The sequence below is a fragment of the Narcine bancroftii genome, chromosome 3 (assembly GCF_036971445.1).
Source record: "Narcine bancroftii isolate sNarBan1 chromosome 3, sNarBan1.hap1, whole genome shotgun sequence".
NCBI classification, from domain to species: Eukaryota; Metazoa; Chordata; class Chondrichthyes; order Torpediniformes; family Narcinidae; genus Narcine; species Narcine bancroftii.
In genome coordinates, this window is record NC_091471.1 from 47,821,504 (window position 1) to 47,847,345 (window position 25,842).

Genomic DNA, 25,842 nt, shown 5'->3' on the forward strand with positions numbered 1-25,842 from the left:
ATAGTAAAAACAGAATTCAAATAAGGTGTCAATAAATAAGAGAAGGATTTATAAAACTCTGCTGGGAAACCATCTATTCCAGGACTGTAAAGAATTAATATCCACCGCTATCTCCTGCTGTAAGATAGGCTGCTCCAATTTAACTTTATTGATTGAGGAGACTGAAGGGATTGTCTAAAAAATTGCATATTGAAGTTCGATCTTGAGCAAGTTCAGAACTATATAATTTAGAATAAAACTGATTAAAAAGTATCATTTTTCAACATAATTGCTTGTGATTTTACCATCAGCTGCGCAGATCTCAGCAATAAGCTGTTCAGAAATCTGGCTTTCAATTTGGCTCACTAGAAGCTTACCAACCTTATCCCCATGGACATAATATTTAGATTTAGGTTTTAGTAACTGAGCTTGTATACGGTAAGTAAGTAATAAATCATAGCTAATTTTAAATTCAACCCTCTTAATAACCAATATTTAATGACCAGGCAATGCTTGCACAATGGAGATGTCAGTGAATTGCCAATTAACTGGAATCGGCAAGGTACAAATTCATTGGAAAATGGATTCTCGTTAAGCACTGCAATTGCTTTATGTAAATTTAGACTTCTAATGTTTTTCTGCTGCAAATACAGAAGGTTAACTTCTGCAATTTTGAACAATTTTAATATTTTTGCTGCCATCTCTTTGCTCATCCACAGCGGTATAATCCTGTGCTGATGCTTCAAGGGAAAGTAATTCCCATTAATGGCCACCCCACCTGAAAATGGAAAACCTGGCCAGGAGGTTTACGTACCTAACCTTTCTCCAGTAGGTATAATATTCTGCTCCAAGAATCCTTGAAAGCAGCTCAGGCAAAGCTGCTAGCAGCTTTCAGGTGCCTAGCAGTGGGCAGGCAGTAACATTTTTGAGTGCAATATCTGCGGTACCAGCAACAAGTGGATGAAGGTATTTACTCATCATGAATTGAGCTAATCGGTATTTTGCAGTAGGAGCAGCATATAAACCTGTTCTAAGTGAAGTTGTGTATGCATGAGAGCATCTTGTCAATATATAAGCAAAATGTACAGATGCATTGAAATTCTTGCTGTAGCTACCTAGGCAAGTCAAAACAAGTGTACATAAACTAGCACGTGTCATGGAAATACTGAGAGATTGGAGTGAGCATTCAGATTTTTAAATTTTGCTTCTTTTAGTTCTTTGATCTAGTGTCAGTGAAAGTAATTTTTACTGTCTTAACTTGGTATTTTCTTAAACTTGGTTACGTTAGAAATTATGGCCAGGATGAAACGCTAAGTTTTATTCACCATGTCTGTGCATTTATTTGGGTTCAAATGTGGACATGATATTTTAGGTCATATTCAACATTTTCACAGAGTCAAATGACAATTTGAAATGTAGTTAACATCTCTTTTGAACCCTCAGATTTTTGTTGACTGATCATACTAGGACGTGTAAAAGATGACCGCGCTAATAAATTTTATAAGGAGGTCATTAGCAATTTTCTATAGATTTTCTGCAGAAACTCCCAGAAACCCATTCATTTCGATTCCCCACTTAATTATTAAAAATCAGCATGGATCTAATCCTTTCTGACATTGTAACAAGGGCTAGGAATTTAAGGAGGCAGGACGCAAAGAGTGCTCTGTGGTTCACTGTGGTAAGTCAAGCACTCCAAGAATCTAAACTTGACCTTAGCCTCTGACCAGAAGAATTATGACTTGGATTTTTAAAAAAAAGATGAGTTCCGTTATTAGTTTTGCAGATTATATAGTAATTAAGTTACTAAAAGTGAGTAAAGCAATGATCGTTACATTTTAATAAGATCATCTATTTTGAATCTTAAGCCACTTTCAGGTGGTAACAATACCCGACAGTAAAGCAGCCTATGTGGCTGTCGGGTGGCCACCTGAAAATGGAGAACCTGGCCAGGAGGTTTACGTACCTAACCTTTCTCCAGTAGGCATAATATTCTGCTCCAAGAATCCTTGAAAGCAGGTCAGGCAAAGCTGCTAGCAGCTTTCAGGTGCCTAGCAGTGGGCAGGCTGTTGACAGTCAGCTGGAGACCCGCTGACAGCCCCGCTGCCGAAACCTACCCTCCCCGCTGCCTGACAGCCCGCCGGCGGGGGACTATGGGCCTGGGGTGGCCAGCAGGGGACTACGGGGCTTATGCCAGAACACAAAATCCTGCTAAATTTAAAAGGTGAGAGCTTTCAATAAATCAGGATTCTTGGGGACGGTCTCCCCCGCCAGCCGCCTCAGCCCCGTTCTCCCCTGTCGGCCACCCCAGCCCTGCAATGTCGTCCCCCCCCCCCACCACCAGCTGCCCCAGCCCTGTACTCCCTCGCAGGCCACCCCAGCATTACAGTCCTGCACCGGGGGAGGGGCTTCTGGCAGCGAGGAGGGGGCTGTCAGGCAGCGGGGAGGGAACGTCAGGCAGCAGGGAAGTGAGCTGTCAGGCAGCGGGGAGGGGGCTGTCAGACTGCTGCCCCTGCCAGCTTTTGCTCTGTGGCCTCACTCCCTGCTTCAGACCTTTCAGATGGCAGAACACCTCCTTCAGCGCTGCCACCTGAACGTCTCTTCACAGACACTTGCAGCCTGATTTGGAGCTGCATTCTCCAGGCGATTCCACCTGAAAGTGGCTTCAGGTAATGAAAGTTCTTTGATGACTGATAGCCAAAGAAGCTGTCTGGAGAAGTAATTTTTTGTGCATGCTGGCAATTTACCAAAATCTAGTGAACAAGATGCAAATAACAAATAATATTGATACGACAAATATCTCAAGGGGTGCAATGTAGTGATAAAGTAATAATTTCACCTCTGCAGAGACTTGAGCAGCTTTCATTTGTAGAACCACCTTAATTTTAGAACATAAAACACTACTGCACAGTACAGGCCCTTTGGCCCTCGATGTTGTGCCAACCCATATATTCCTTCAAAAAAGTACTAAACCTTCCCTACCTAGTAACCTATTTTTTTCCCATCCATGTGCCTGTGTAAGAGTCTCTTAAATTCTCCTAAAGTTTCAGCCTCCACCACCATCCCTAGCAAGGCATTCCAGGCACTCACAACTCTTTATGTAAAAAAAAACTTACCGCCGATGTCTCCCCTAAACTTCCCTCCCTTCACTTTGTAAACTGTCTTCTGGTATTTGCTATTCCTGCCCAGGAAAACAAGTGTTGTCTGACCACCCTCTCATAATCTTGTAGACCTCTATTAAGTTCCACTTCTGCTAACCTTGCCTCTCAAGACTTATTTTTCAATCTAGGCAATGTCCAGGTAAATCTCCTCTGAACCCTCTCCATAGCTTCCAGATCCTTCCTTTAATGTGTTGAACACAATATTCAGTAAGGGTGGTCACACCAGAGATTTGTAGAGTTGCAACATGCCCTCTCTACTCTTGAACTTAATCCCCCCCATTAATGAAGCCCAGCATCCCATATGCCTTCTTAATTATCCTTTCAACCTATGCGGTGACCTTGAGGGATGCGTGGATTTGGACGCCAACGTCCCTCTGTTCATCTATTTAAGTAACTGACCATTAACCCTGCACTCAGCCTTCAGGTTTGTCATTCCAAAATACATCACCTCACACTTATCCAGATTGAATTTTATCTGCCACTTCTCTGCCCAACTCTGCATTTCATCTTATAACCTACTTCAATCTTCAGCTCCATCCAGAACTCCTCCAGCCTTCATATCATCTGCAAACTTACTGACCCATCCTTCCTCCAAGGTGGGTACCTCAGCTCTGCAAAAGCTGTTTCCCATTGAGGACACAATTCAAACTCAGCAGGATGATATTAGGACATGAACAACTAGTTTTCAGATCAATTGACCTGAAAGCTTGATTCATATTTCCCTATTCACATGTCCTTTTTGACCTGCTGAGAAGTAGCTTTCAGTTTGTGGTTGTATCATCAAACTTTTGAAATCATTGGGTATTTTCATGATATCTGTTTCAGCCGATATGGAGCAAGGTGGAATAATGGAGTTCTGGAGCGTATCAACCATGATCTAATGCAGGATGATCTAATCAATTGCCTCTTGGAGCTCTGTGCAAACATGTTCAAGTGTCTCATGGCAGATGCAAATTACATATATTTTAACGTGAAAACTTAAAAAAAAATTATAAGAGCATCACGTACTCGCTGTGTCATGAATTGTTCTTCTTTCTTCTTTGGCTTGGCTTCGCGGACGAAGATTTATGGAGGGGGTAAAAAGTCCACGTCAGCTGCAGGCTCGTTTGTGGCTGACCAGTCCGATGCGGGACAGGCAGACACGATTGCAGCGGTTGCAAGGGAAAATTGGTTGGTTGGGGTTGGGTGTTGGGTTTTTCCTCCTTTGCCTTTTGTCAGTTAGATTTTGGATTTATTGTCAGAATGCAGGTACACAATCCTTCACCCGGAAATCTAAAATCCGGAAAGCTCCAAAATCCGGCAAGTGGGGAGAGAGACGGCAGCACGAGTCAGGTGGGCAAGTGGAAGAGACCGGCAGCGCAAGTCGGGCGGGCAAGGGAGAGAAACCAGCAGTGTGAGTCAGGCGGGTGAGGGACTGGCAGTGCGAGTCGGGCAGGCAAGAGACCGGCAATGCAACTCAGGTGGGTGATGGAGTGAGACCAGCAGTGCGAGTTGGGGGTGGATATGGCAGCACAATTCGGGTGGGCTTAAATCTGGCTTTCCGAAATCCGGAAAAATCTGAAATTCGGAACCCCCAAGGGTTCCAGATAAAGGATTGTGCACCTGTACATACATGACATCACATTCAACCCTGAGATTCCTTTTTCCTGCAGGCATGGCAGGATTACCACTAATTGGTAGTGCAAAAGATAAACTGTTCACAGCATAAAACATGTAAACAAAGAACTGTAAACAAACTCTGCAATACAGTGAGAACAAAATGGAAATCAATAAAGTGTAGAAATAAGAGTTCTTAGATGAGTCTGATTGAGTTTGTTGTTGAGTCTGATGGAGGAGGGATAGCAGCTGTTCCTGAACTGGGTGGTGCGAGTCTTGTGGCACCGATACCTCTTTCCTGATGGAAGCAGTGAGAACAGAGTATGTTCTGGGTGGAGAGGTTCTTTGATGATTGTTGCTGCTCTCCGACAGCAGCGTTCTCTGTAGATGTGTTCAGAAGGTGGGAGGGTTTTGCTTGTGATGTCCTGGGCTGTGTCCACTACCTTCTGGAGGGCTTTACACTCAGGGGTATTGGTATTTCCATACTAGACCATGATGCAGCTGGTCACCTCACATTCTACCACATCTCTGTAGAAATTTGCTAGGGTTTCTGATGTCATACCAAACCTCTGCAAACTTCTGAGGAAGTAGAGGTGCTGACGTGCTTTCTTCAGGATGTCATTAGTATGTTGGGACCAGGAAAGATCCTCCAAGATAGTGACTCCCAAGAACTTAAACCTACTCACCCTCTCCACCTCTGATCCCCCAATGATACTGGATTATATACCACTGGCCTTCCTTTCCTGAAGTCAACAATCAGCTCTTTAGTTTTGGTGACATTGAGTGCAAGGCTGTTGTTAATGCACCATTTAGTATCGTCAGCAAATTTGTAGATGGTATATTCTTGTATCGAGCCACACAGTCGAAGGTATAAAGTGAATAGAGCAGGGACTAAGAAGACAACCCTGTGGTGCTCTAGTACTGATGGAGATTGTGGAGAAGTTCTTAACAATCATCGATTGTGGTCTGGAGGTGAGGAAATCCATGATCCAATTACACTGTGGGGTATTAACTCCCAGGTCTTGGAGTTTGCTGATCAGTTTTGTGAAGATGATGGTGTTAAATGCAGAACTGTGGTAGATAAAGAGCATCCTGATATATGCATTTTTGCAGTCCAGGTGTTCCAGGGGTTTGTGTCTAGCCAATGAGATGACATTCGTTGTCGACCTGTTACTACAGTAGGTGAACTGGAATGTATCCATGTCACCACGCAGACAGGAGCTGATATGTTTCATCACCAGCCTTTCAAAACACTTCACCACTGTTGAGGAAAGTGCTAGTGGTTGATGGTTTTTTTAAAAAATACTTTTTATTTTTCACACTGTGAACCATATCAACCAAAATATGGCATTTTCTCCCTTTACCCCCACCTTCCCTCCCCCCTTCCCACCCCTCTCCAAAACCAATAAATATTCAACATATACAATACAATAAAACCATTAAACAATGTCATCACACAATGAAGAATAAACAAAAAAAAAATGTGTCATCTGCTCTTACACACTGGATCAAGTCGTTTTGTCTTCTTATCATTTTAGGGGGTGGAGGTCCGAGGCAAGCCATGTATGTTTCCCAAATTTGTTCAAATAATGTGACTTTATTTTATAAATTATATGTTACTTTTTCCAATGGAATACATTTATTCATTTCCATGTACCATTGCTGTATTCTCAGGCTCTCTTCCATTTTCCAAGTTGACATTATACATTTTTTTTTTGCTATTGCTAAGGCCATCATAAGAAATCTTTTTTGCGTTTTATCCAATTTGAGGCCTAATTCCTTACTTCATATATTACTTAGAAGAAAGATTTCTGGATTTTTGGTATGTTATTTTTTGTGATTTTATTTAATATCTGATTTAGATCTTCCCAAAACATTTTCACTTTCTTACATGCCCAAATTGCATGTACTGTTGTTCGCATTTCCTTCTTACAGAGAAAACATCTATCTGATAATGTTGGATCCCATTTTTTTTAACTTTTGGGGTGTGATATATAACCTGTGTAACCAATTATACTGCATCATGCGTAACCTTGTGTTTATTATATACTTCATAGTTCCAGAGCATAACTTTTCCCATGTTTCATTTTTTATCTTTATGTTTAAATCCTTTTCCCATTTTTGTTTGGGTTTAGCTTATTTCATCATTTTCCTTATCTTCCAGCTTAATGTACATGTTCATTATAAATCTTATAATTATCATTGTGTCTGTAATCACATATTCAAAGCTGCTTCCTTCTGGTAACCTCAGTCTGTTTCCCAATTTATCCTTTAAATAAGCTTTCAATTGATGATATGCAAACATTGTACCATGAGTTATTCCATATTTGTACTTCAACTGTTCAAATGTTAATAAATTATTTCTCAAAAAACAATTTTCTATTCTTTTGATTCCTTTTCTTTCCCATTCTCTAAAGCAGTGGTTCCCAACCTTTTACTTTCCACTTACATACCACTTTAAGTATTCTCTATGCCATAAGTGTTCTGAGATTAGTAAGTGATTGCTTAAGGTGGTATGTGAGTAGGAAGGGAAGGTTGAGAATCATTGCTCTCGACCCAATTGTAACTTAAATTTTTTGCTTGAGAAAAATTGTCATTGGCCCATTTCCTTTGGAGTTATGAAACGGTGCACATAATGAATCAATTTGGAATGATTAAAACAGTGGTTTTCAAACTTTTTCTTTCCACCTACAGCAATCCCTTATTAATCACAGAACACTTATGGCATAGGAAATACTTAAAGTGGTATGTGAGGGGAAAGTAAAAGGTTGGGAACCACTGCTTTAAAGGAAAGGTTATCTATTGTAAAAGGGATTAGCGGATTTTACGTCAATAGTAATTTTGGAATTTGGTAACTCGTTTTTTTCCTTTCTTAGAGGATCTTTTTCCATATATTGAGTAAATGATGCAGTTATGGTGAGCTTTTAATTGTACCAGCTTTTCATCCCACTTATAAAGTATATGTTCTGGTACCTTCTCCCCTATTTTATCTCATTCTATCTTAGTCCAGTCTGGTTTTTCCCTTGTCTGGTAAAAATCTGATAAATGCCTTAATTGTGCTGGTCTATAATAATTTTTAAAGTTTGGTAACTGCAAACCACCTTGGTTATACCTCTCTGTTAATTTATCTAATGCTATCCTTGGTTTCCCCCCTTTCCACAAGAATTTGCTTATAATTCTCTTTAGTTCATTAAATAATTTCTTTGTTAAGGGAATTGGTAATGATTCATTTTAATGCAATTTACCCTCCCTATCAACGTTAGTGGTAATTCTTTCCAATGTTCTAAGTCTTCCTGCAATTTCTTTATTAGTGACTGATAATTTAATTTGTACAGGTGTCTTAAGTTATTATCTAATCTGATACCTAGGTATTGGATTGCTTGTGTTTGCCATTTGAATGGTGATTCTTTTTTAAATTCTGTATAATCCGCATTACTCATTGGCATCACTTCACTTTTATTTGCGTTGATCTTGTACCCCGATATTTCTCCATATTCCTTCAATTTCTTATGTAATTCTTTTATTGATATTTCTGATTCTGTTAAGCTGATTTTATACTCCTCCTTTATTTTTATCCCTTTTATTTTTTTGTTCTTATCAGTTCTGCCAATGGTTCTATTGGTAAAGCGAACAGTGAGGGGGATAATGGACATCCCTGTCGAGTTGACCTACTTAATTTAAATTGGTCCGATACATATCCATTTACTGTTACCTTCATCAACGTTCCATTATACAATGCTTTAATCCAATTAATATATTTTTCTGGTAGATTGAACCTCGGTAATACTTTAAGTAAGTAGTTCCACTCTACTTTGTCAAAGGCTTTTTTTGCGTCTAAAGCAACAGCCACTGATAGTTTTTTATTTCCTTGAACTGCATGAATTAGATTAATAAGTTTACAGACATTATCTGCTGTTCATCTTTTCTTAATAAATCCAGTTTGATCTTGTTTTACTATTTTTGGTACACAATCGGCCAATCTGTTTGCTAATAATTTTGCTATATCTTATAATCTGAGTTTTAAGTCGAGATATTGGTCTATATGATTCCAGTGTTAATGGATCCTTCCCCGTCTTTGGTATTACTGTCATTATTGCTGTCTTACATGAATTTGGCAAGTTTTGTGTTTCTTCTACCTGGTTCGTTACTTCCAGGAGAGGAGGAATTAATAACTCTTTAAATGTTTTATAGAATTCTATTGGGAATCCATCCTCTCCAGGTGTTTTATTGTTCACAGCTTTTTTAATATATCCTGTACTTCATTTATTTTAAATGATTTTATCAGTTTGTTTTGTTCCTCTTCTTGTAATTTCGGCAGTTCAATTTTAGCTAAGAACTCATCTATTTTGTCTTTCCCCTCGTTCTCAGTTTGGTATAATTCACAAAATTCCATAAAGTTTTCATGAATCTCTGTTGGGTTATATGTAATTTGTTTGTCCTTTTTCCTTGATGCCAATACAGTTCTTTTAGCTTGTTCTGTTTTAAGTTGCCAGGCTAATATTTTATGTCTTTTCTCCTAGTTCTTAATACTTTTGCTTTATTTTCATTATGTTCTTCTCCACTTTGTAAATTTGTAATGTTTCGTATTTTATCTTTTTGTCTGCCAATTCTCTCCTTTTCGTTATATCATCGCTTTATACTCGTTCCTTTTCTGTACTTTCTATCTCCCTTTCCAACGGCTCTATTTCCCGATTGTAGTTCTTTTTTATCTTAGTTACATAACTTATATGTCCTCTAATGAAGGCTTTCATTGCGTCCCATAATATAAATTTGTCTTTCACTGATTCCATATTTATTTCAAAATATGTTTTAATTTGTCATTCAATAAACTCTCTAAATTCCTGCCTTTTAAGAAGCATGGAGTTTAACCTCCATCTATATGTTCTTGGTGGGATGTCCTCCAGTTCTATTGCTAATAACAGGGGTGAATGATCAGATAATAGTCTAGCTTTATATTCTGTTTTCCTAACTCTCCCTTGAATATGGGCCGATAACAAAAACATATCAATCCTTGAGTATGTTTTATGATGACTTGAATAATATGAGTATTCCTTCTCTCTTGGGTGCTGTCTCCTCCATATATCCATAAGTTTCATTGCCTATATTGATTTTACCATAAATTTGACCATGTTATTCTTTTTGCAAGTCTTTTGTCCAACATTGGATCCAAATTTAGGTTAAAATCCCCTCCTATCAATATATTTCCTTGTGTATCTACAATTTTCAAAAAAATATCTTCCATAAACTTTTGATCCTCCTCATTAGGTGCATATATATTGAGCAAATTTCAGAATTCTGAATATATCTGACACTTTATCATTACATACTTCCCTACTGGATCTATTATTTCCTCCTCTATTTTGATTGATACATTTTTATTAATTAATATAGCTACACCTCTAGCTTTTGAATTATATGATGCTGCCGCTACGTGCCCTACCCGGTCTCTCTTTAATTTATTATGTTCCACTTCAGTTAAATGCGTTTCCTGCACAAATGCTATATCAATTTTTTCTTGATGCAGTAAATTTAATAGCCTCTTCCGTTTAATTTGGTTATGTATTCCATTAATATTTATAGTCATATAGTTCAACATGGCCATCTCATATCCTGTTTACACCTCATTTCCGCTTCCTCACCACCACCATCCCCTTTTCCCCTTTTCATATCTCAATTTTCCCTTTTTAAACTCAGTATATGACAACACATTTAAAACATAAAATACTCCAACAACTCCCACATTCAATATTCCCTTAACCCCAAATACCCCCCCCCCCCACTCTCTGAGTTTCCCCTTATCCCTTGCCGGGCAACCATACAGCATTTCCATTTGGATTGTGAATCTGCTCGCAAGCGTCAACTGATTTTGCAGTGACGATTATTCTCTTCCCCCCCCAACCACGCCCAGAAAACACTTTTTTTTACACACATATAACAAAGTTCTCCTTTATTTTCCCCTTACTTCCTTTCTTCCCTTCTCTTATACATTGTTTTTACATCTTTATATATATTTTATTGCTATTCTTCATTCTTGTTACATCTCTTCATTTCTCCTTCTGTCCTGCAAGCGTTCTGCAAATTGTTGAGCTTCTTCTGGATCCAAGAACAGTCTATTTTGCTCCCCAGGTATAAATATTTTAAGCACAGCTGGATGTCTTAACATGAATTTATAACCTTTTTTCCATAGGATCGATTTTGCTGTATTAAACTCCTTCCTCTTCTTTAAGAGTTCAAAACTTATGTCTGGTTATAAAAATATTTTTTGACCCTTGTATTCCAATGGCTTATTGTCTTCTTTAATTTTATTCCTTGCCCGCTCCAGTATATTTTCTCTTGTCGTATATCTCAAAAATTTTACTAAAATGGATCTTGGTTTTTGATGTGTCTGTGGTTTTGGAGCTAGTGATCTGTGTGCCCTTTCTATTTCCATTTCTTCCTGCATTTCTGTCATTCCCAGGACCTTCGTGATCTATTCTTTTATAAATTATTTCATATTTGTGCCTTCTTCATCTTCCTTTAGGTCCACTATTTTTATGTTGTTTCGCCTACTATAATTTTCCAACATATCAATTTTTGAGCTAACAACTCTTGTGTCTCTTTAATTTTTTTTATCACTTTCTTCCAATTTTCCTCTTAAGTCATTTACTTCCATTTCTACAGCCATTTCTCGTTCTTCCACATTTTCTTCTTTTTTCCCTATTTCTATCATGACCAGCTCTAATCTTTGCATTTTACCTTCTGTTCTTTTCATTTTTCTTTTAATTGCACTAAATTCTAATGACAACCATTCTTTTAATGCTCTCATTTGTTCTTCAAAAAAGGCTTTATCTATAATATGTCCAACTGTTTTACCTTCTATCGCTCTGTGAAGATCTTGGTCTTCTACTTCCTCTTCTTCTGTGTCTGCACCTGTGTTTGTGTCTTCTTCTTCTCTTCTTTGTATCTGTGTCTCTTCTGATTTTCCTGATGAGTTGCGTGTCTCACTTTGTTGGGTCTCTTCTTGCTTGGCCACTTGCTGTTGCTGTTGCTCATCTGTTGAGCCTCCTTCTGTTGCTCTTCTTTCACCCCGTTGACTTTCTTTCTCACCTGGTACTTCACTTCCTTTCCTTCTGCTTTCCTCCTCCTCCAGCTGAGAGCCCTGGTGTCGGGCATCCCTCATCTGGTCGCGCCGTGGTTGCCCGCTCCTCTGCTGAGCCACCCTCCCGTTGGTGTTTTCCTTCTCCTTAGATTGCGCACTTTTGTTTGGCTCAGAGAGCCATTTTTGCAGTTCAACGGTCGGGGGGTCGCAACTCCGCGGGGCCGTCACCAACCTCGGAGATCTGGAGCTCTTCTCCACCACAGCTTCCTGTTCCTTTGTGCTGGTAAGGCCTTCTCCTTTCTTTTCTGGCATCTATCTTTTTTTCCTGTTGTTTTTACTTTTTCCATCTTAGGTGCCATTTTCATTCTCTTCTCTACAACTTTATCTTTTATTTCTTATATTTTGTATTTATTGAACTTTGTCTTTTCTTAACTGTTTTTCTTCTTTTCTAGAGAGGGCTGGTATTACCCTATCGGCCACTACTCCATCATGTGACTCCTGTGGTTGATGGTCATTAAGGCAGGTTACTTCACTCTTCTTGGGCACTGATATAATTGATACCTGTTTGAAACAGTTGGGTACCATGCCCTGCTTGAGTGTGATATTGAAGTTATCCATGAATACCTTGGTAAGTTGGTCAGCGCAGATTTTTAATACTCCATCCAATCCAGTTGCTTTCCTCAGATTCACTTTCCTGAAGGCAGCACACATGTCATCCTCAGATACAGACAGGATGGGATCATCAGGGGATGTGGGGGTGTGGAGGGGTGTTTATTTGCTCATGCACTTGTCAAATCAGCAGTAGAAGGTTTTGAATTCCTGTAGGAGCATCTGCTATTTCAGCAGATTTGGTTTTGTAGCAGGTTATGGCATTCAGGCCCTGCTACAGCTGTTGGGTGTCCTTCGTTGTTTCCATTTTCATCTGGAATCTTCACTTCGCCTGGGGGATAGTTTTTTGCAGGTCATACCAGCTCCTGCTGTACTGATCTGGATCTTTGGACTTAAATGCCTGTGATCTGGCTCTCAGCAGGTTCCAGTACTCCTTGCTCATCAAGAGCTTCTGGTTGGGGAAAATCCTGAACAATTTGGTGTGGACACAATCATCCACAGCTGTTTGATAAAATGTGTGACAGTCTCGGTGTACTCATTCAGATTCTCAGCAGAGTCTAATGCACTGACTTGAGGAAGTCCTGTAACAGTTCTTTAATCTCCTCTGACCACCTTCTAGCTGTCCTGATCTCTGGAGCCTCCCTTTTTAGGCTCTGTCTGTATGAAAGCAAGAGGGGCACAGCCAGGTGATCAAAGTTTGGTCTTCGGAAAAAATGGTAGGCCTTGCTTAAGTTGGTGTAGCGGTGATCAAATGTGCTGGGATCTCTGGTACAGCAGGTTACATGCTGGCAGTAGTTAGGCAGGGTTTTCTTGACACAGACTAGGTTGAAGTTGCTGACTAAGATTTGTAGAGCATTGGGCTGGGCTGACTCATGTTTACTGACCACCATCATGCAGGTCTGCCAGTGCCTGCTTGTAATCGGCATCGGGAGGGATGTAAACTCCAATGAGAATCACTGATGAGAACTCTCGGGGTAGTTAAAAGGGTCTGAATTTAATTGAGATTTGCTCTAAGGCAGTAGAGCAGGAGGTTGACACAACTCGTGTGTCTGTTGTGTCTAGTATTGATGAAAAAGCACACACTGCCTCCCTCCCTTTTCCAGAATTCAAGTTCATATCAAGTCTATGGATGGTGAAACTGACTGGTCTACGAAAAGTGGTCTTTTGAGTTTTTGGAAATGTTCCTTCTCTACTAATATTCAGCACCTAATAGCCTGAATACGCCTGAGATTGTCTGATCAGGACAAGGACTGATCAGGCTCAGGACTAATCAGTACTTGGAGGGGAGACTGCCTACAAACACAAGGTGCTGTAGGTTTCTGTGAGGGGCACCGGTTAAAGTGGAAACACTCTGTCTGTCTTACGGTAGACAAAAGTTAAAGAAATACATGTATGTTATATTCTAAATCTAGTATAATGTGACAATAATGGAGCCTTTACCTTCTAATTTTTACATAAAATTAAAAGCCGGATTTGTCTGTTTGCTTATGTTGTGCTGGATCAAGTATTAATTTGCAGGAATTAGTCTTCAGAATTTCATTGATTTAAACTGATTTACAGAAATATGAAACTGAAATATTTGCACATGGCTTGCCTTGAGCTAAGGATATATTTTGATAAACTCGGATTAATTCATCAACCTCAGCTTGATCATCCTTATTTTCCATTTGTCCCAGGTATGATACCAATGTTTCAAAAACCATGATTTGGGGACAGATTTCAGATTTATTGTCTGAATACATACTTGAGTTCCTGTGATTCTTTTTCCTGCAGGCGAGGCAGAATTACCAGTTATTGGTAGTGCAACGTTCGCATGGAAACAAATAAAGAAATGTAAACAAACTGATCTTCCAATAAAGAGAGAAAAAAAGTCAATAAAGTACAAAAGTAAGAGTTCTTAAATGAGTCCCTGATTGAGTTTGTCGTTGAGGAGTCTTCTGGTGCAGGGACAGCAGTTGATCCTGAACCTGGCGGTGTGAGTCTTGTGGCACCTATACCTCTTTCCTGATGGTAGCAGCAAGAACAGAGCATGTGCTGGGTAATTTGGCTCCTTAATGATTGCTGCTGCTCTCTGATGTCAGCGTTCCCTGTAGATCAGGGGTGTCAAACTCAAATTCACGGAGGGCCAAAATTAAAAACTTGGACTAAGTCGAGGGCCGAACTAAATATTTATTGAAAATTTTCAACAACATCTGCATGTTTTCTCTTCTTTCAACATATGTAATGTTAAACTTTTTCTTATTAAAATAAATGTTTAATAATAGTTTTTGATCAACTCTTTCATTGTTATTGTCATTGGCCCATTTCCTTTAGCGTTCTGAAACCGTGCACATGACGAGTCAATGAGGGATGATTAAAGCAGTGGTCTTCAAACTTTTTCTTTCCACCCTCAGACCACCTTAATCAATCCCTTACTAATCACAGAGCACCAATGGCACAGGGACGCGAGTGGAAAGAAAAAGGTTGAGAACTGTTGTATTGTGGTAACTTCACATCTGATTAGGTTAATTGTTAGGCAAGTGATCAGAGAAGGATCCCCCCCCACCCCAAGAAAGGCTTAAATCACAGGAACAAAATAAGCTTCCGTCTCACTGCTCCCAATCTTACACACAGTCCTGATGTGGAATGTGGGGTCGCAGCTCCACGTTCACCCGAGTTCAGGTGCTGTCTGTGTGGAGTTTGTACGCTCTCCCCTTGTCTTGGACCAACAGGTCGGTCGCCTGACGAAGGCACCCGAACCCCCTGTTGAAACGCTGGCGTCCGGGGCGGTGGAGGAATTGGCTGAGAAGAGCGCGTTGCTCCCACCCCCCTCCCATGGTTGGAGAGGGATTAAACTGCGATCTCACGGCACCGGGCTAGTCTCCAACAAAAGGAGCGGGAGGCAGGGTCCGCCGCGCACGGAGCGAGGGGGAAGGCATCGCCAACGAGACGTTCGGTCTGGCGTCGCCGCTGAAGTGCAGACCCAGCGAGGATGGTCCCCAACTCCAGCCGCGTCTGTGTGTCCGGGAGCCGGGCGGGCTGAGTGCGGCACTCCGATCCCCGGGATTCGGGACTCTGAGATCCCTCCACACCTCCGGCGTCTTCATTTTCACCTTCAGTGTGCATGCGCTATACTGGCGCGGCGGCCAGCGGGCCAACTCTAATATATATTTAATATGATCTTGCGGGCCGAATATAATTATATCGCGGGCCAAATTTGCTTGTTTTCCTGAGTATCTCTGAGACCAATATTTCTTATTTTTTCAAATCATGATGAAGAAATATTGCTATTTTGGAAGCACATTTGCGACATCAAGAGATGAGTCGTGTGATGCGGAGTTGCTATTTACATTAGTAACTACAAGCTTTCTCAGTCTTTATCTTGCTTTCTTGCTGCTAGCAGATTTTGACTGTTTTTAATGCAGTTACATTATTTTTCAATTACTTTGTTCAAGGAGAATTTTTGGACACTTTCTGGACACACTCTTCTCCCTCGTCTCGTTGAGGAGGGGGCTTAAGAGTATGAAAGCAATAAGTACAGTTTCTTCACTGTAGCCATCAGGCCCCTGAATGTACCTATTGCAGTATTGTCATGCTCTCTTTGATGTTAATTGATCTTCCTATGCTCTGTAAATTGTGCTCTGCACAGCTGTATGAATGTTAGAGATAACCTATTACTGTGTTCACAGAAGAATCCTCTGTGTTCTAGGTATTTTGCGACAAATAAATTAAACCGTTGTAGGCCAGGTATCAAATAATGATGAAGTGAAAAATAGAAAGGAAGTCGAAAGTCTAGTGGCATTGTGCCATTAACTTCACTAGACTGGGCAGAGTCCATGCTCCTGTCTATAGGAATGGCACTGAAGTGGAAAGAGCCAGTAGTTTCAAATTCTTATGAGTAAATATCTCCAATGACAGGATATGGACCAAGCACTTTGATATAAAGGACAAGAAAGCACTCCAATACCACTAATTTCTTTGAGATGTTAGGAAGTTCAGTACGTCCTCCTTGTCCTCCAACATCTTTTATGGCTGCACCATCAAAAATATATTTGCTAGATGCATCATAACATGGCATGGAAGCTACTCGGCTCAAGATCACAGACCAGACATGCTCCCTCCTCCAGAGGGAGAAGGCAATAAAGTGTGAAACATGGACCAACAGGCTTTAAGGCAAATTTCTTCCCCTCAGCCTTCTGCATTATCCTCATCACAGACCTCTCATGCTGTCCTTGGATTGCACTAGTTGATCTTTTTTTATTTGTTACGGTATACTCTGTAATTGTACTCTTTTTTTAAATCTTTAAATGGTTGCATGAATGTTAGAAAAGACCTGTTAGTCTGCTCATGGAAGAACCCTTTTCACTATATAATATGGCAACTTGAACGTGAAGATTTTCTTTTCTCGTGCAAAAAAAATGTTGAAGTGGTGAAAAGTTAATTGAAACAGCTATTACAGGCTTTGAGTTGCCTTGGCAGCTGCTCATCTTGTCAGGTGGTTATGTGGGAGACAGTTCATGGGATTTGGCGATGCTCTCACTTGTCTCAAAACAGAGTTGTTTATGCCAATTGTGATACGTTGGGAAACCTGAGAAGTTTCTCCTGGAATTTTGTAGTCATCAAAAACAATTGTAAGGGCTTGAGTTTTCAGGCTTGCAAACTTTCAGGCCAGCATTAACAAAGGAACATGTTTTTTTTCCCGCAACTGCTTATTTAAAAAAAACGTTATTATATGCTCCTGTCACTGACTGCTTGACCTTTATGTACGACATAAAGGGTATGAACAGCAAATTAAGTAGTTGAGTGCTGAAATATTAATGATCAAATCATAGTTCTGTGCCCTTTTGTTTTTTTTTCAGTAAATTGGACGGTAGTTCTCTTAATTTAAGGATTTGTAACTTGCACCTTCCCGAAGAGATAGACTTAAACTAAAAACTTTTTTTCCTTTGCAATTTCAAGTCTGTTGTACCTGATGACTGGTATTTCCTAAAGCTTCATCCATAATGACCCCAACTTAACCTAGTATTAACACACTTCTTCCCCCACCCATCCTGCTAATGTTTTCCATTCTCTCTCAGTTTGGTGTGCGGGTGAGAGTGACCATGATATGGTATAACATTCCGCGCAATTTTCCCAGCAGACTCAACGGTTTCTAATGTGGTTACAATTACAGAATTACAATGTAATGACACAGGTCTTTAGAAATGTATTGGTATTTGTTTGATTCATAATCAATTTGTATAATTTACGTGTGTATTCTGAACACCAGATTTTAATATAAAAATCAGAATTGTATCCATGCATGCTTTAAAATTTGAGAATTCATGAAATATAAAGAAAGAAATGTCCTTGGTTAATTAGCATGTAGGAATTGTGAAATGATAAAGCACAAAGCTCCATCCCTGAAGTTAAAAGGGGACATTTTTGATTCATCAAACCCAGTTCATTTATGAACATAAGAATGTTTTCAGGAAATATTTTCATGTTTATTATAAATTCAAATCTTTTGCAAATAGCATTTTTTGTTATATAATGCTAGTTCATGTCTTAATTTTACAAAGGAGTACCGACAGTCGAGGCCATGGCACAATTGTGGAATGAATTGGTGGATGTGGGAGCAGATAGAACACTATACAAGGGGCAAAGGATAAATTGGTATTTCCTGCAACCAATCTACATAACACAGGCATTTTGCTTCTAATTGGCACATGAATATATTTTAACCCACCCATTGGCAGAATAATTCTCCTTTTCCTGTGCTTTCCTGTGCATCTGCAATTGACTTGATTTCTGCTGTGAGAGAGAAAATCCTTGAAAAGTCAACTGTTTCTCTTTTTTACAGATGCTGGCTAATCTGCTGAGTATTTGCAGCATTTCCTGTTTTTATTTCCGATTTAATATTCATTGCAATGGTAATTTCCTATAAACTATTTCCTTGCACTAAGAATATCTGTCTTTAATAAATTATATGAAGAATTTGGCTGATCTGTACAAAGTGTTTGTAGGGATTGTTTTGTATGGCAGTGAAGAAGGAAGGGCTCAGGTCTGAAACATTGTTAATATATCTTTACCTCTCATGGATACTGCCAGACCAGATGAATTCCTCCAGCATTGCTGTTTGTCATCTATATCAATGATTTGGATGAAAATCTGGGAAGTTGGATCAGCAGATTTGCAGGTAACACAAAGATTGGGGTGCAGCGGAAACCAAGGAAGGCACTCAAAGTTTGCAGTGGGATCTGAACCAGCTGGAAAAATGAGCTGTAAAATAGCAGGTGGTATTTAATGTGGGCAAGTGTGAGGTGGTGAACTTTGGGAGGACCAACCAGAGTGTGAATTGTATGCTAACTGGTAGGGAACTGCAGAATGCAGATATGTTCGTATTTGACGTCATATAAGATCCACTTTTTTTCCCTTAAAAATTAACCATATAAGCACATACAGCACAGAAACAGGCCAATTTGGGCCTATTAGTCCATGCCGAACATCTTCTCCTACCCAGTCCCATTGACCCACATTTGGCCCATAACCCTCCAGACTTAACATAACATAACATAACAATTAAAGCACGGAAACAGGCCATTAGGCCCTTCTAGTCCGCACCGAACCAAACACCCCTCTCTAGTCCCACCTCCCTGCACAATGCCCATAACCCTCCATCTTCTTCTCATCCATATACCTGTCCAACCTTTTCTTAAATAATACAATTGACTCCGCCGCCACTATTTCTCCCGGAAGCTCATTCCACATGGCTACCACTCTCTGAGTAAAGAAGTTCCCCCTCATGTTACCTCTAGACCTCTGCCCCTTAATTCTTAACTCATGTCCTCTTGTTTTAATCTTTCCTCCTCTTAACGGAAATAGTCTATCCACATCCACTCTGTCTATCCCTTTCATAATCTTAAATACTTCTATCAAATCCCCTCTCAACCTTCTACGCTCCAAAGAATAAAGACCTAATCTGTCCAATCTCTCCCTATACTCTAGATGCTTAAACCCAGGTAACATTCTGGTAAACCTTCTCTGCACTCTCTCCACTCTGTTTATATCCTTCCTATAATTAGGCGACCAGAACTGCACACAGAACTCCAAATTAGGCCGCACCAACGTCTTATACAATCTCAACATCACTTCCCAACTCCTATATTCCATGCAATGATTGATAAAGGCCAGCATACTAAAAGCCTTCTTCACCACCCTATTCACGTGAGTTTCTACCTTCAGGGAACGATGTACCGTTACTCCTAAATCTTTCTGCTCTTCTGTATTCATCAATGCTCTCCCATTTACCACGTATGTCCTGTTCTGATTCTTCTTACCAAAATGAAGCATCTCACACTTATCAGCATTAAATTCCATCTGCCATTTTTCAGCCCACTTTTCTAAGCAGCCCAAATCCCTCTGCAATCCTTGAAAACCTTCTTCATTATCCACTATTCCACCTATCTTAGTATCGTCTGCATATTTACTAATCCAATTCACCACCCCATCATCTAGATCATTAATGTATATAACGAACAACAATGGGCCCAATACAGATCCTTGAGGCACACCACTGGTCACCGGCCTCCAACCTGACAGACAATTATCCACTACCACTCTCTGGCCTCTCCCTTTTAGCCAATGTTCAATCCATTTGACTATCTTAAAATTTATACCTAAAGACTGCACCTTCCTAACTAACCTTCCATGTGGTACCTTATCGAAGGCCTTACTGAAGTCCATATAGACAACATCCACTGCGCTACCCTCATCCACATTCCTAGTCACCTCTTCAAAAAATTCAATCAGATTGGTCAAACATGACCTTCCTCCCACAAATCCATGTTGAGTGCTCCTGATCAGACCCTGTCTATCCAGATGTTTATAAGTACTATCTCTAAGAATTTTCTCCATTAATTTACCTACCACAGACGTCAAACTTACAGGCCGATAGTTGCCAGGCTTCCTCCTTGAACCCTTTTTAAATAACGGAACCACATGCGCAATGCGCCAATCCTCCGGCACTATCCCCATATCTAATGACATTTGGAAAATTACCGCCAGAGCTTCTGCTATTTCCTCCTTCACTTCTCTCAATGTCCTGGGGAAGATCCCGTCTGGTCCCGGAGACTTATCCACCTTTATATTATTCAAAAGCCCTAAAACTACATCTTTTGTAATCTCTATATTCCCCATATTTACCCAATTTGCTTTTTTTATCTCACATCTCCCAATGTCCTTCTCCTTAGTGAATACCGAAGAAAAGAAACTGTTCAATATCTCCCCCATTTCTCTAGGCTCCACACACAGTTTTCCGCTCTGATTTTCTAAGGGACCAATTTTGTCTCTAGCTTTCCTTTTACCATTAACATATTTGTAGAACTCTTTTGGATTAGTTTTCACCCTGCTTGCCATAGTTTCCTCGTACCTTCTTTTAGCTTTCCTAATTCCTCTCTTAAGATTTCTCTTACATTCAATGTATCTTTCAAACATTTCCTTAACTCCATGCTTCTTATATCTAATGTACGCCTCCCCTTTTCTTCGAACCAAGTTTCCAATATTCCTTGAAAACCACGGCTCTCTCAAACCTTTTGCCCCTCCTTTTAACCTAACAGGAACATAAAGCTTTTGCACTCTCAAAATCTGATCTTTAAAAGACTTCCATCTCTCTACTACATCCTGCCCATAAAACAAATTGTCCCAATGCACACCCTGCAAGTCCTTTCGCATCTCCTCAAATCTAGCTTTTCCCCAATCAAAAACCTCAACCCTTGGCCCTGACTTCTCTCTTTCCATAATGACATTGAAGCTGATGGCATTATGATCACTGGACCCGAAGTGCTCGCCAACACTAACCTCCGTCACTTGACCCATCCCATTTGCCAACAGTAGATCTAACACTGCTCCTTCTCTGGTCGGCACCTCTACATATTGTTGTAAAAAACTATCTTGCACACATTTCACAAACTCTAACCCATCCAGTCCTTTCACAGAATGTGTTTCCCAATCTATATGTGGAAAATTAAAATCTCCCATAATTACAACCCTGTGCTTATCACAAATATCTACTATCTCCCTACAGATTTGCTCCTCTAGGTCTCGGTCCCCTCCGGGTGGTCTATAATACACCCCTACAAGTGTAACCTCTCCTTTCCTACTCCTCAGTTCCACCCAAATAGCCTCCGTGGATGTGCCCTCTAATCTATCCTTCCTAGGCACCGCTGTAATATTTTCCCTGACAAGCAATGCAACCCCACCTCCTCTTGCCCCTCCGACACTATCACACCTAAAACAACGAAACCCAGGGATATTCAGTTGCCAATCACATCCCTCCTGCAACCATGTCTCACTAATCGCTACCACATCATACTTCTCCCGTCCATTTACCTATCCAACCTTTCCTTGAATATTAACATTGATCTCGCTTCTACCACCATTGCTGGAAGTTCCTTCCATTCCCCCTTATGTTTTCCGTAAACTTTTCCCCTTTTACTTTCAATGCATGCCCTCTTGTTTGAATCTCCCCCACTCTCAGTGGAAAAAGCCCATCCACATTGACTCTATCCATCCCCTTATAATTTTGAATACCTCTTATCAAATCACCCCTCAACCTTCTACACTCCAGGGAATAAAGTCCCAGCCTGCTAAACCTTTTCTTGTAACTCAAACCCTGAAACCCTGACAACATTCTCGTAAACCCTCTCTCTATCAATATATTGGTTAAAAATATCACCTGGGTCTTATATGTGAAGTAGAAATTAGAGTGATAATGGTGAGTGATGCCGCCCAACAGTGGTCATCATCGCTGCCTGACTCAATATCAGGGAGGGAGGGATCCCCCACTGTCTGTCTGATATTGCCACCTGGCTCCGGTATCAGGGAGGGTGGGATCCACTGCTGTCCACCCGGCATTTCCTCGATAGGCATTGAGCAGGTTGCCGGTGACTTGCCCAGCTTCAAGAAGCCTGTGGAGGCACTGCAACTGTCCAGGAAGTGGACCCACTGCTTTGCGGGCCACCTTCCCTTGGCTGGTACTGCTTTCTGGAGCTGCCACCGCCACTCACCTCCCCCGGTGAGAAGGCTGACTATAGTGCCTCCCAGCAGTAGCGCAAGACCATGCTTTCCGGAGCCATCACCGCTGCTCACTTCACTCAGTGAGAAGGCCGACCATGGCGGCCCCCACTAGCAGCGCATGAGGTGAAGGAGGAACCCATTCACCAACACCCATGGATTGCCAGTGGGGAGCCAAAGCAGTGAGGCTGGGCGGCCTGCAGAGAAGAAGCCGCACATCAAAGTGAGTGAGAACTGAATTAAAAATATTCTGCTTACCCACAAATACAGAAAAAATTTCTAATGTTCCCTGCTGAAATGGTGGGGGGGGGGGAGGGGGTGTGTTATATGCCATCAAATACAGTAATTCTTTGAAAGTGGCATTGCAGGTAGGAAGCATTATAAAAAGGGAGCTTTTGACATATTGGCCTATATAAATCAAATATTGAATGCAGGAGTTGAAATGTTGTATTGAAGTTGTATCAGATGTTGGTAAGGTCAAATCTGGAGTACTGTGTGCAGTTTTGATCACTTAACAACACGAAAGATGTCAATAAGATTGAAAGAGTGCAGAGAATGCTGCTGAGACAAAATGAGTTTCAGGAAAAGGGGGAATTTAAGGATGATTTGATAGAGGTTTTCCAAATTAAGTGGGATATTGATAGGTTAAATGTAAGCTGGCATTTCCCACAGAGATTGGGTGAGACATGATCTAGAGGACATGGGTTAAGGGTGAAAGGTGAAATGTTTAAGGTGGGGGGGGGGGGGAAGTTCCTCACCTAGGGTGGAGAGAATGCGAAGCGACGTTCCAACGAAGGTGGTGGATCCAGGTTTGATTTTGACATTTAAGAGGTTGGATAGGTCCATGGAATTGTCCAAGTGCAGGTTGGTGGGACTAGGTGGAAAATGATTAGATGGGCTGGAGGGCCTGTTTTTGTTCTGTGTAAACGCCTTCAATTAAAGCTCCTTTAATTGGCCATTGTTCTATTTGAACAGTTGACAGTAAAGCTCTTTTAATTGGCCATTATCCTGCCGTCTAAGTTGAACCATATTTCCTCAGCTTTCTCTTGAGTTGTGTGCCGGTTTTCTGACAGCTTAAATCAGCTGAACATTTAGTACTCAAATCCAGCTGTAAAATTGTATTTTGTATAATCATTAAATATGTTTTGGTCTCCATTTTGAACTTGACTTTCAAAATAAAAGCTGTTCACAGTTTCTTCAAGACACTTTTTATGGATCCTGTGAAATGTTGGCTTTGTAAATGTGTGCTTTTTCCTTCTCATGAAGTTTTTGGAGTATATTATGATCTCGTGTGAGCAGATTTATTGGTGTACGTGTGGAGGCACTGGTCAGCTGCAAGTGCTCTCCTGCTGCGACTACACCCTTTGATGGAAAAGGAACAGCTGGGAAGGTGCAGTTTCAGGCCCTGGCTGTCTTATTAAAAAAAATTCTGCTGTGCATTGGAAGGGGAGTTGGATCATGTGACTCCTACCATCCTACCCCATGTCACACTGCACAGCACTACTGATTGCCTTTATCCAATCATGCCTGGAATGCGTCATGTCACTTGGGCTATTTCTGCTATCTGTCGCTATCAAGCTTCAGTACTAACAGTTTGGCAGATGGGACAGTTTTTTCTTGAGGTTGCATCTTTTTTTTTAATATGCTTCTGACTGTGTGTTTCCCTCTTATTTCTTGAGCTGGACTTTTTTATTCTCTCTTAAGCTATGGCCCATCGACTGCGTCTTTATTTTGGATCAAATCGGAGTAACACAGATCCAGAACTGGGGATGCTAGATGAAGAAAGAGAAAATGATGTCTACATGACATTCAACACTTTACCAAGAAGGAATGCTCCTCATCCTCTCCAGGACATAACTGAGCCCGTTTCTAATACTGGATTGCGTTTACAAGATCAGACCTCACTGAATCGAAGCTTCTCCATGGTTGTCCCTCAACAGCACGGTAATGAATCCCGACCTACGAGAAGCTCATCAATGCAGATATCACTGCAACGCATACCGATGAATGGATGTGATGCCAGTGTCTCGGAGTGTCCCGAACAGACATTACCAGACGTGGGAATGGATATTGGCAGCAGTGATGGTTTATTTTCCAGAAGCTGTTCCCTTCCAAGTGTGCCTCTAAGCACAGATGATCCCCCATCCTATAACATGGCTGCTGAATCATCACAACAAACCAGTGAAAGCACTTCACCTAATTGTAGAATACGTTGTCGTTTTCCTTCGGAACAAAAACAATCTGCAGTTGACCGGGAGGAATTGGCAAATGGGTCTGCTTCTGGTATAAAGGTTGGGGGTGTCAGAATTCAGCGCCATTCCCCACCAGGAGAAATGCAGCAATTGCATCTTTTTTCACCTTTTACCCGTAATGGACATCAGAAAGCTCGTGCTTCCGTGACCAGACGCTGGTCCTTGCAGCATCAGCCAGATATCTCTGGGAACGTGGGGAAACCTTGCTTTATTTTGCAGCTTCAGCAACAACGTGAGGATTTGGAGGATTCGTGGATGGATTTAAATACTGGACGAACCAGGATAAAGAGAGAAAATGTGACCCGGTCCCCACACGTAAGGCTGGGACGAAGCACTTCTGCCTCATTACCAGTTAAAAGAAACACTGAATGTTTTGACATGGCTGACAGAGAACAAGTGGCAGGAACAGCAGTTGGAGAAAACAGTGCTGAAATGCTGCGTAGCACTTCATTGGAAACTATACCTCAGACACAGTCCCGCAGATTTCAAGTCGGACAGGAGCAAAATAAAAGGCAACCCCATGTCCGGATCCTTCTAACTCGAGGATGTGGAGAAAGCACTGAAGGCTCAGTGAAAGATGATGGTGGCTGTGTTCATAGAAGAATGAATTCAGTCACCAGAGAGAACTCTGTGGTATGTGAGCAGTTCAAAGTTACGCTTGTCAATTAAGTTAGATGCATGGGGCTCTATTTTGAGAATGCGAGGTGGGAAAAAGTGGATGAGGGGTGAGGGTGGGGAAACACCAATCCATTTAGCCTTTCCACTATTAGTCTTTGTTTTTCAATGCTGTTAAAACTTATCTGTACTTACCATTTCCTTGGGACCATACCCCATTCTTATGTTTCCAGCATAAAGGCTAAATTTCCTAATCTATTTGTATCTCTGCAGTTGATTTTACTTCCACAAAATATTGTTTTATTTAAGAATATGCTGACCTCCAGAATCTGCAAAATAGCTCAAAGAATTTGAAATAAACAGAGTTGTAAAGGTAGAAAATAGAATGTTGCGAGCGATACAGTCAACAGGGCCAAGTTTATTTTAATAGACTCTGGTTTCCATGTCAGAAGAACAAGCTCGATTTAGGCTGCTGGTGTGGTAGTGATGTGTTTCGAAAGAAGACTCTGCTGTGTGTAGTGGG

The 25,842-nt window shown here is 40.8% G+C and overlaps 1 protein-coding gene across 16 annotated transcripts in view; it reads left to right on the top strand.

Moving 5' to 3' along the window:
* Positions 1-25,842, top strand: part of nedd4l (NEDD4 like E3 ubiquitin protein ligase) — a 533,566-nt gene that overhangs the window by 228,346 nt on the left and 279,378 nt on the right. For 5 of the 16 annotated variants that reach the window (XM_069923996.1, XM_069924001.1, XM_069923998.1 and 2 more), the window contains exon 1: positions 24,081-25,337. The exons of 6 other annotated variants lie outside the window; for them this stretch is intronic. In XM_069923996.1, coding sequence (XP_069780097.1) covers positions 24,159-25,337 — 1,179 coding nt within the window. In that variant the 5' untranslated portion in view covers positions 24,081-24,158. Of the gene's footprint in view, positions 1-24,066; positions 25,338-25,842 lie in introns of those variants that run through there. 5 more of the 16 variants (XR_011353364.1, XM_069924002.1, XM_069924009.1 and 2 more) reach the window with 4 other exon arrangements.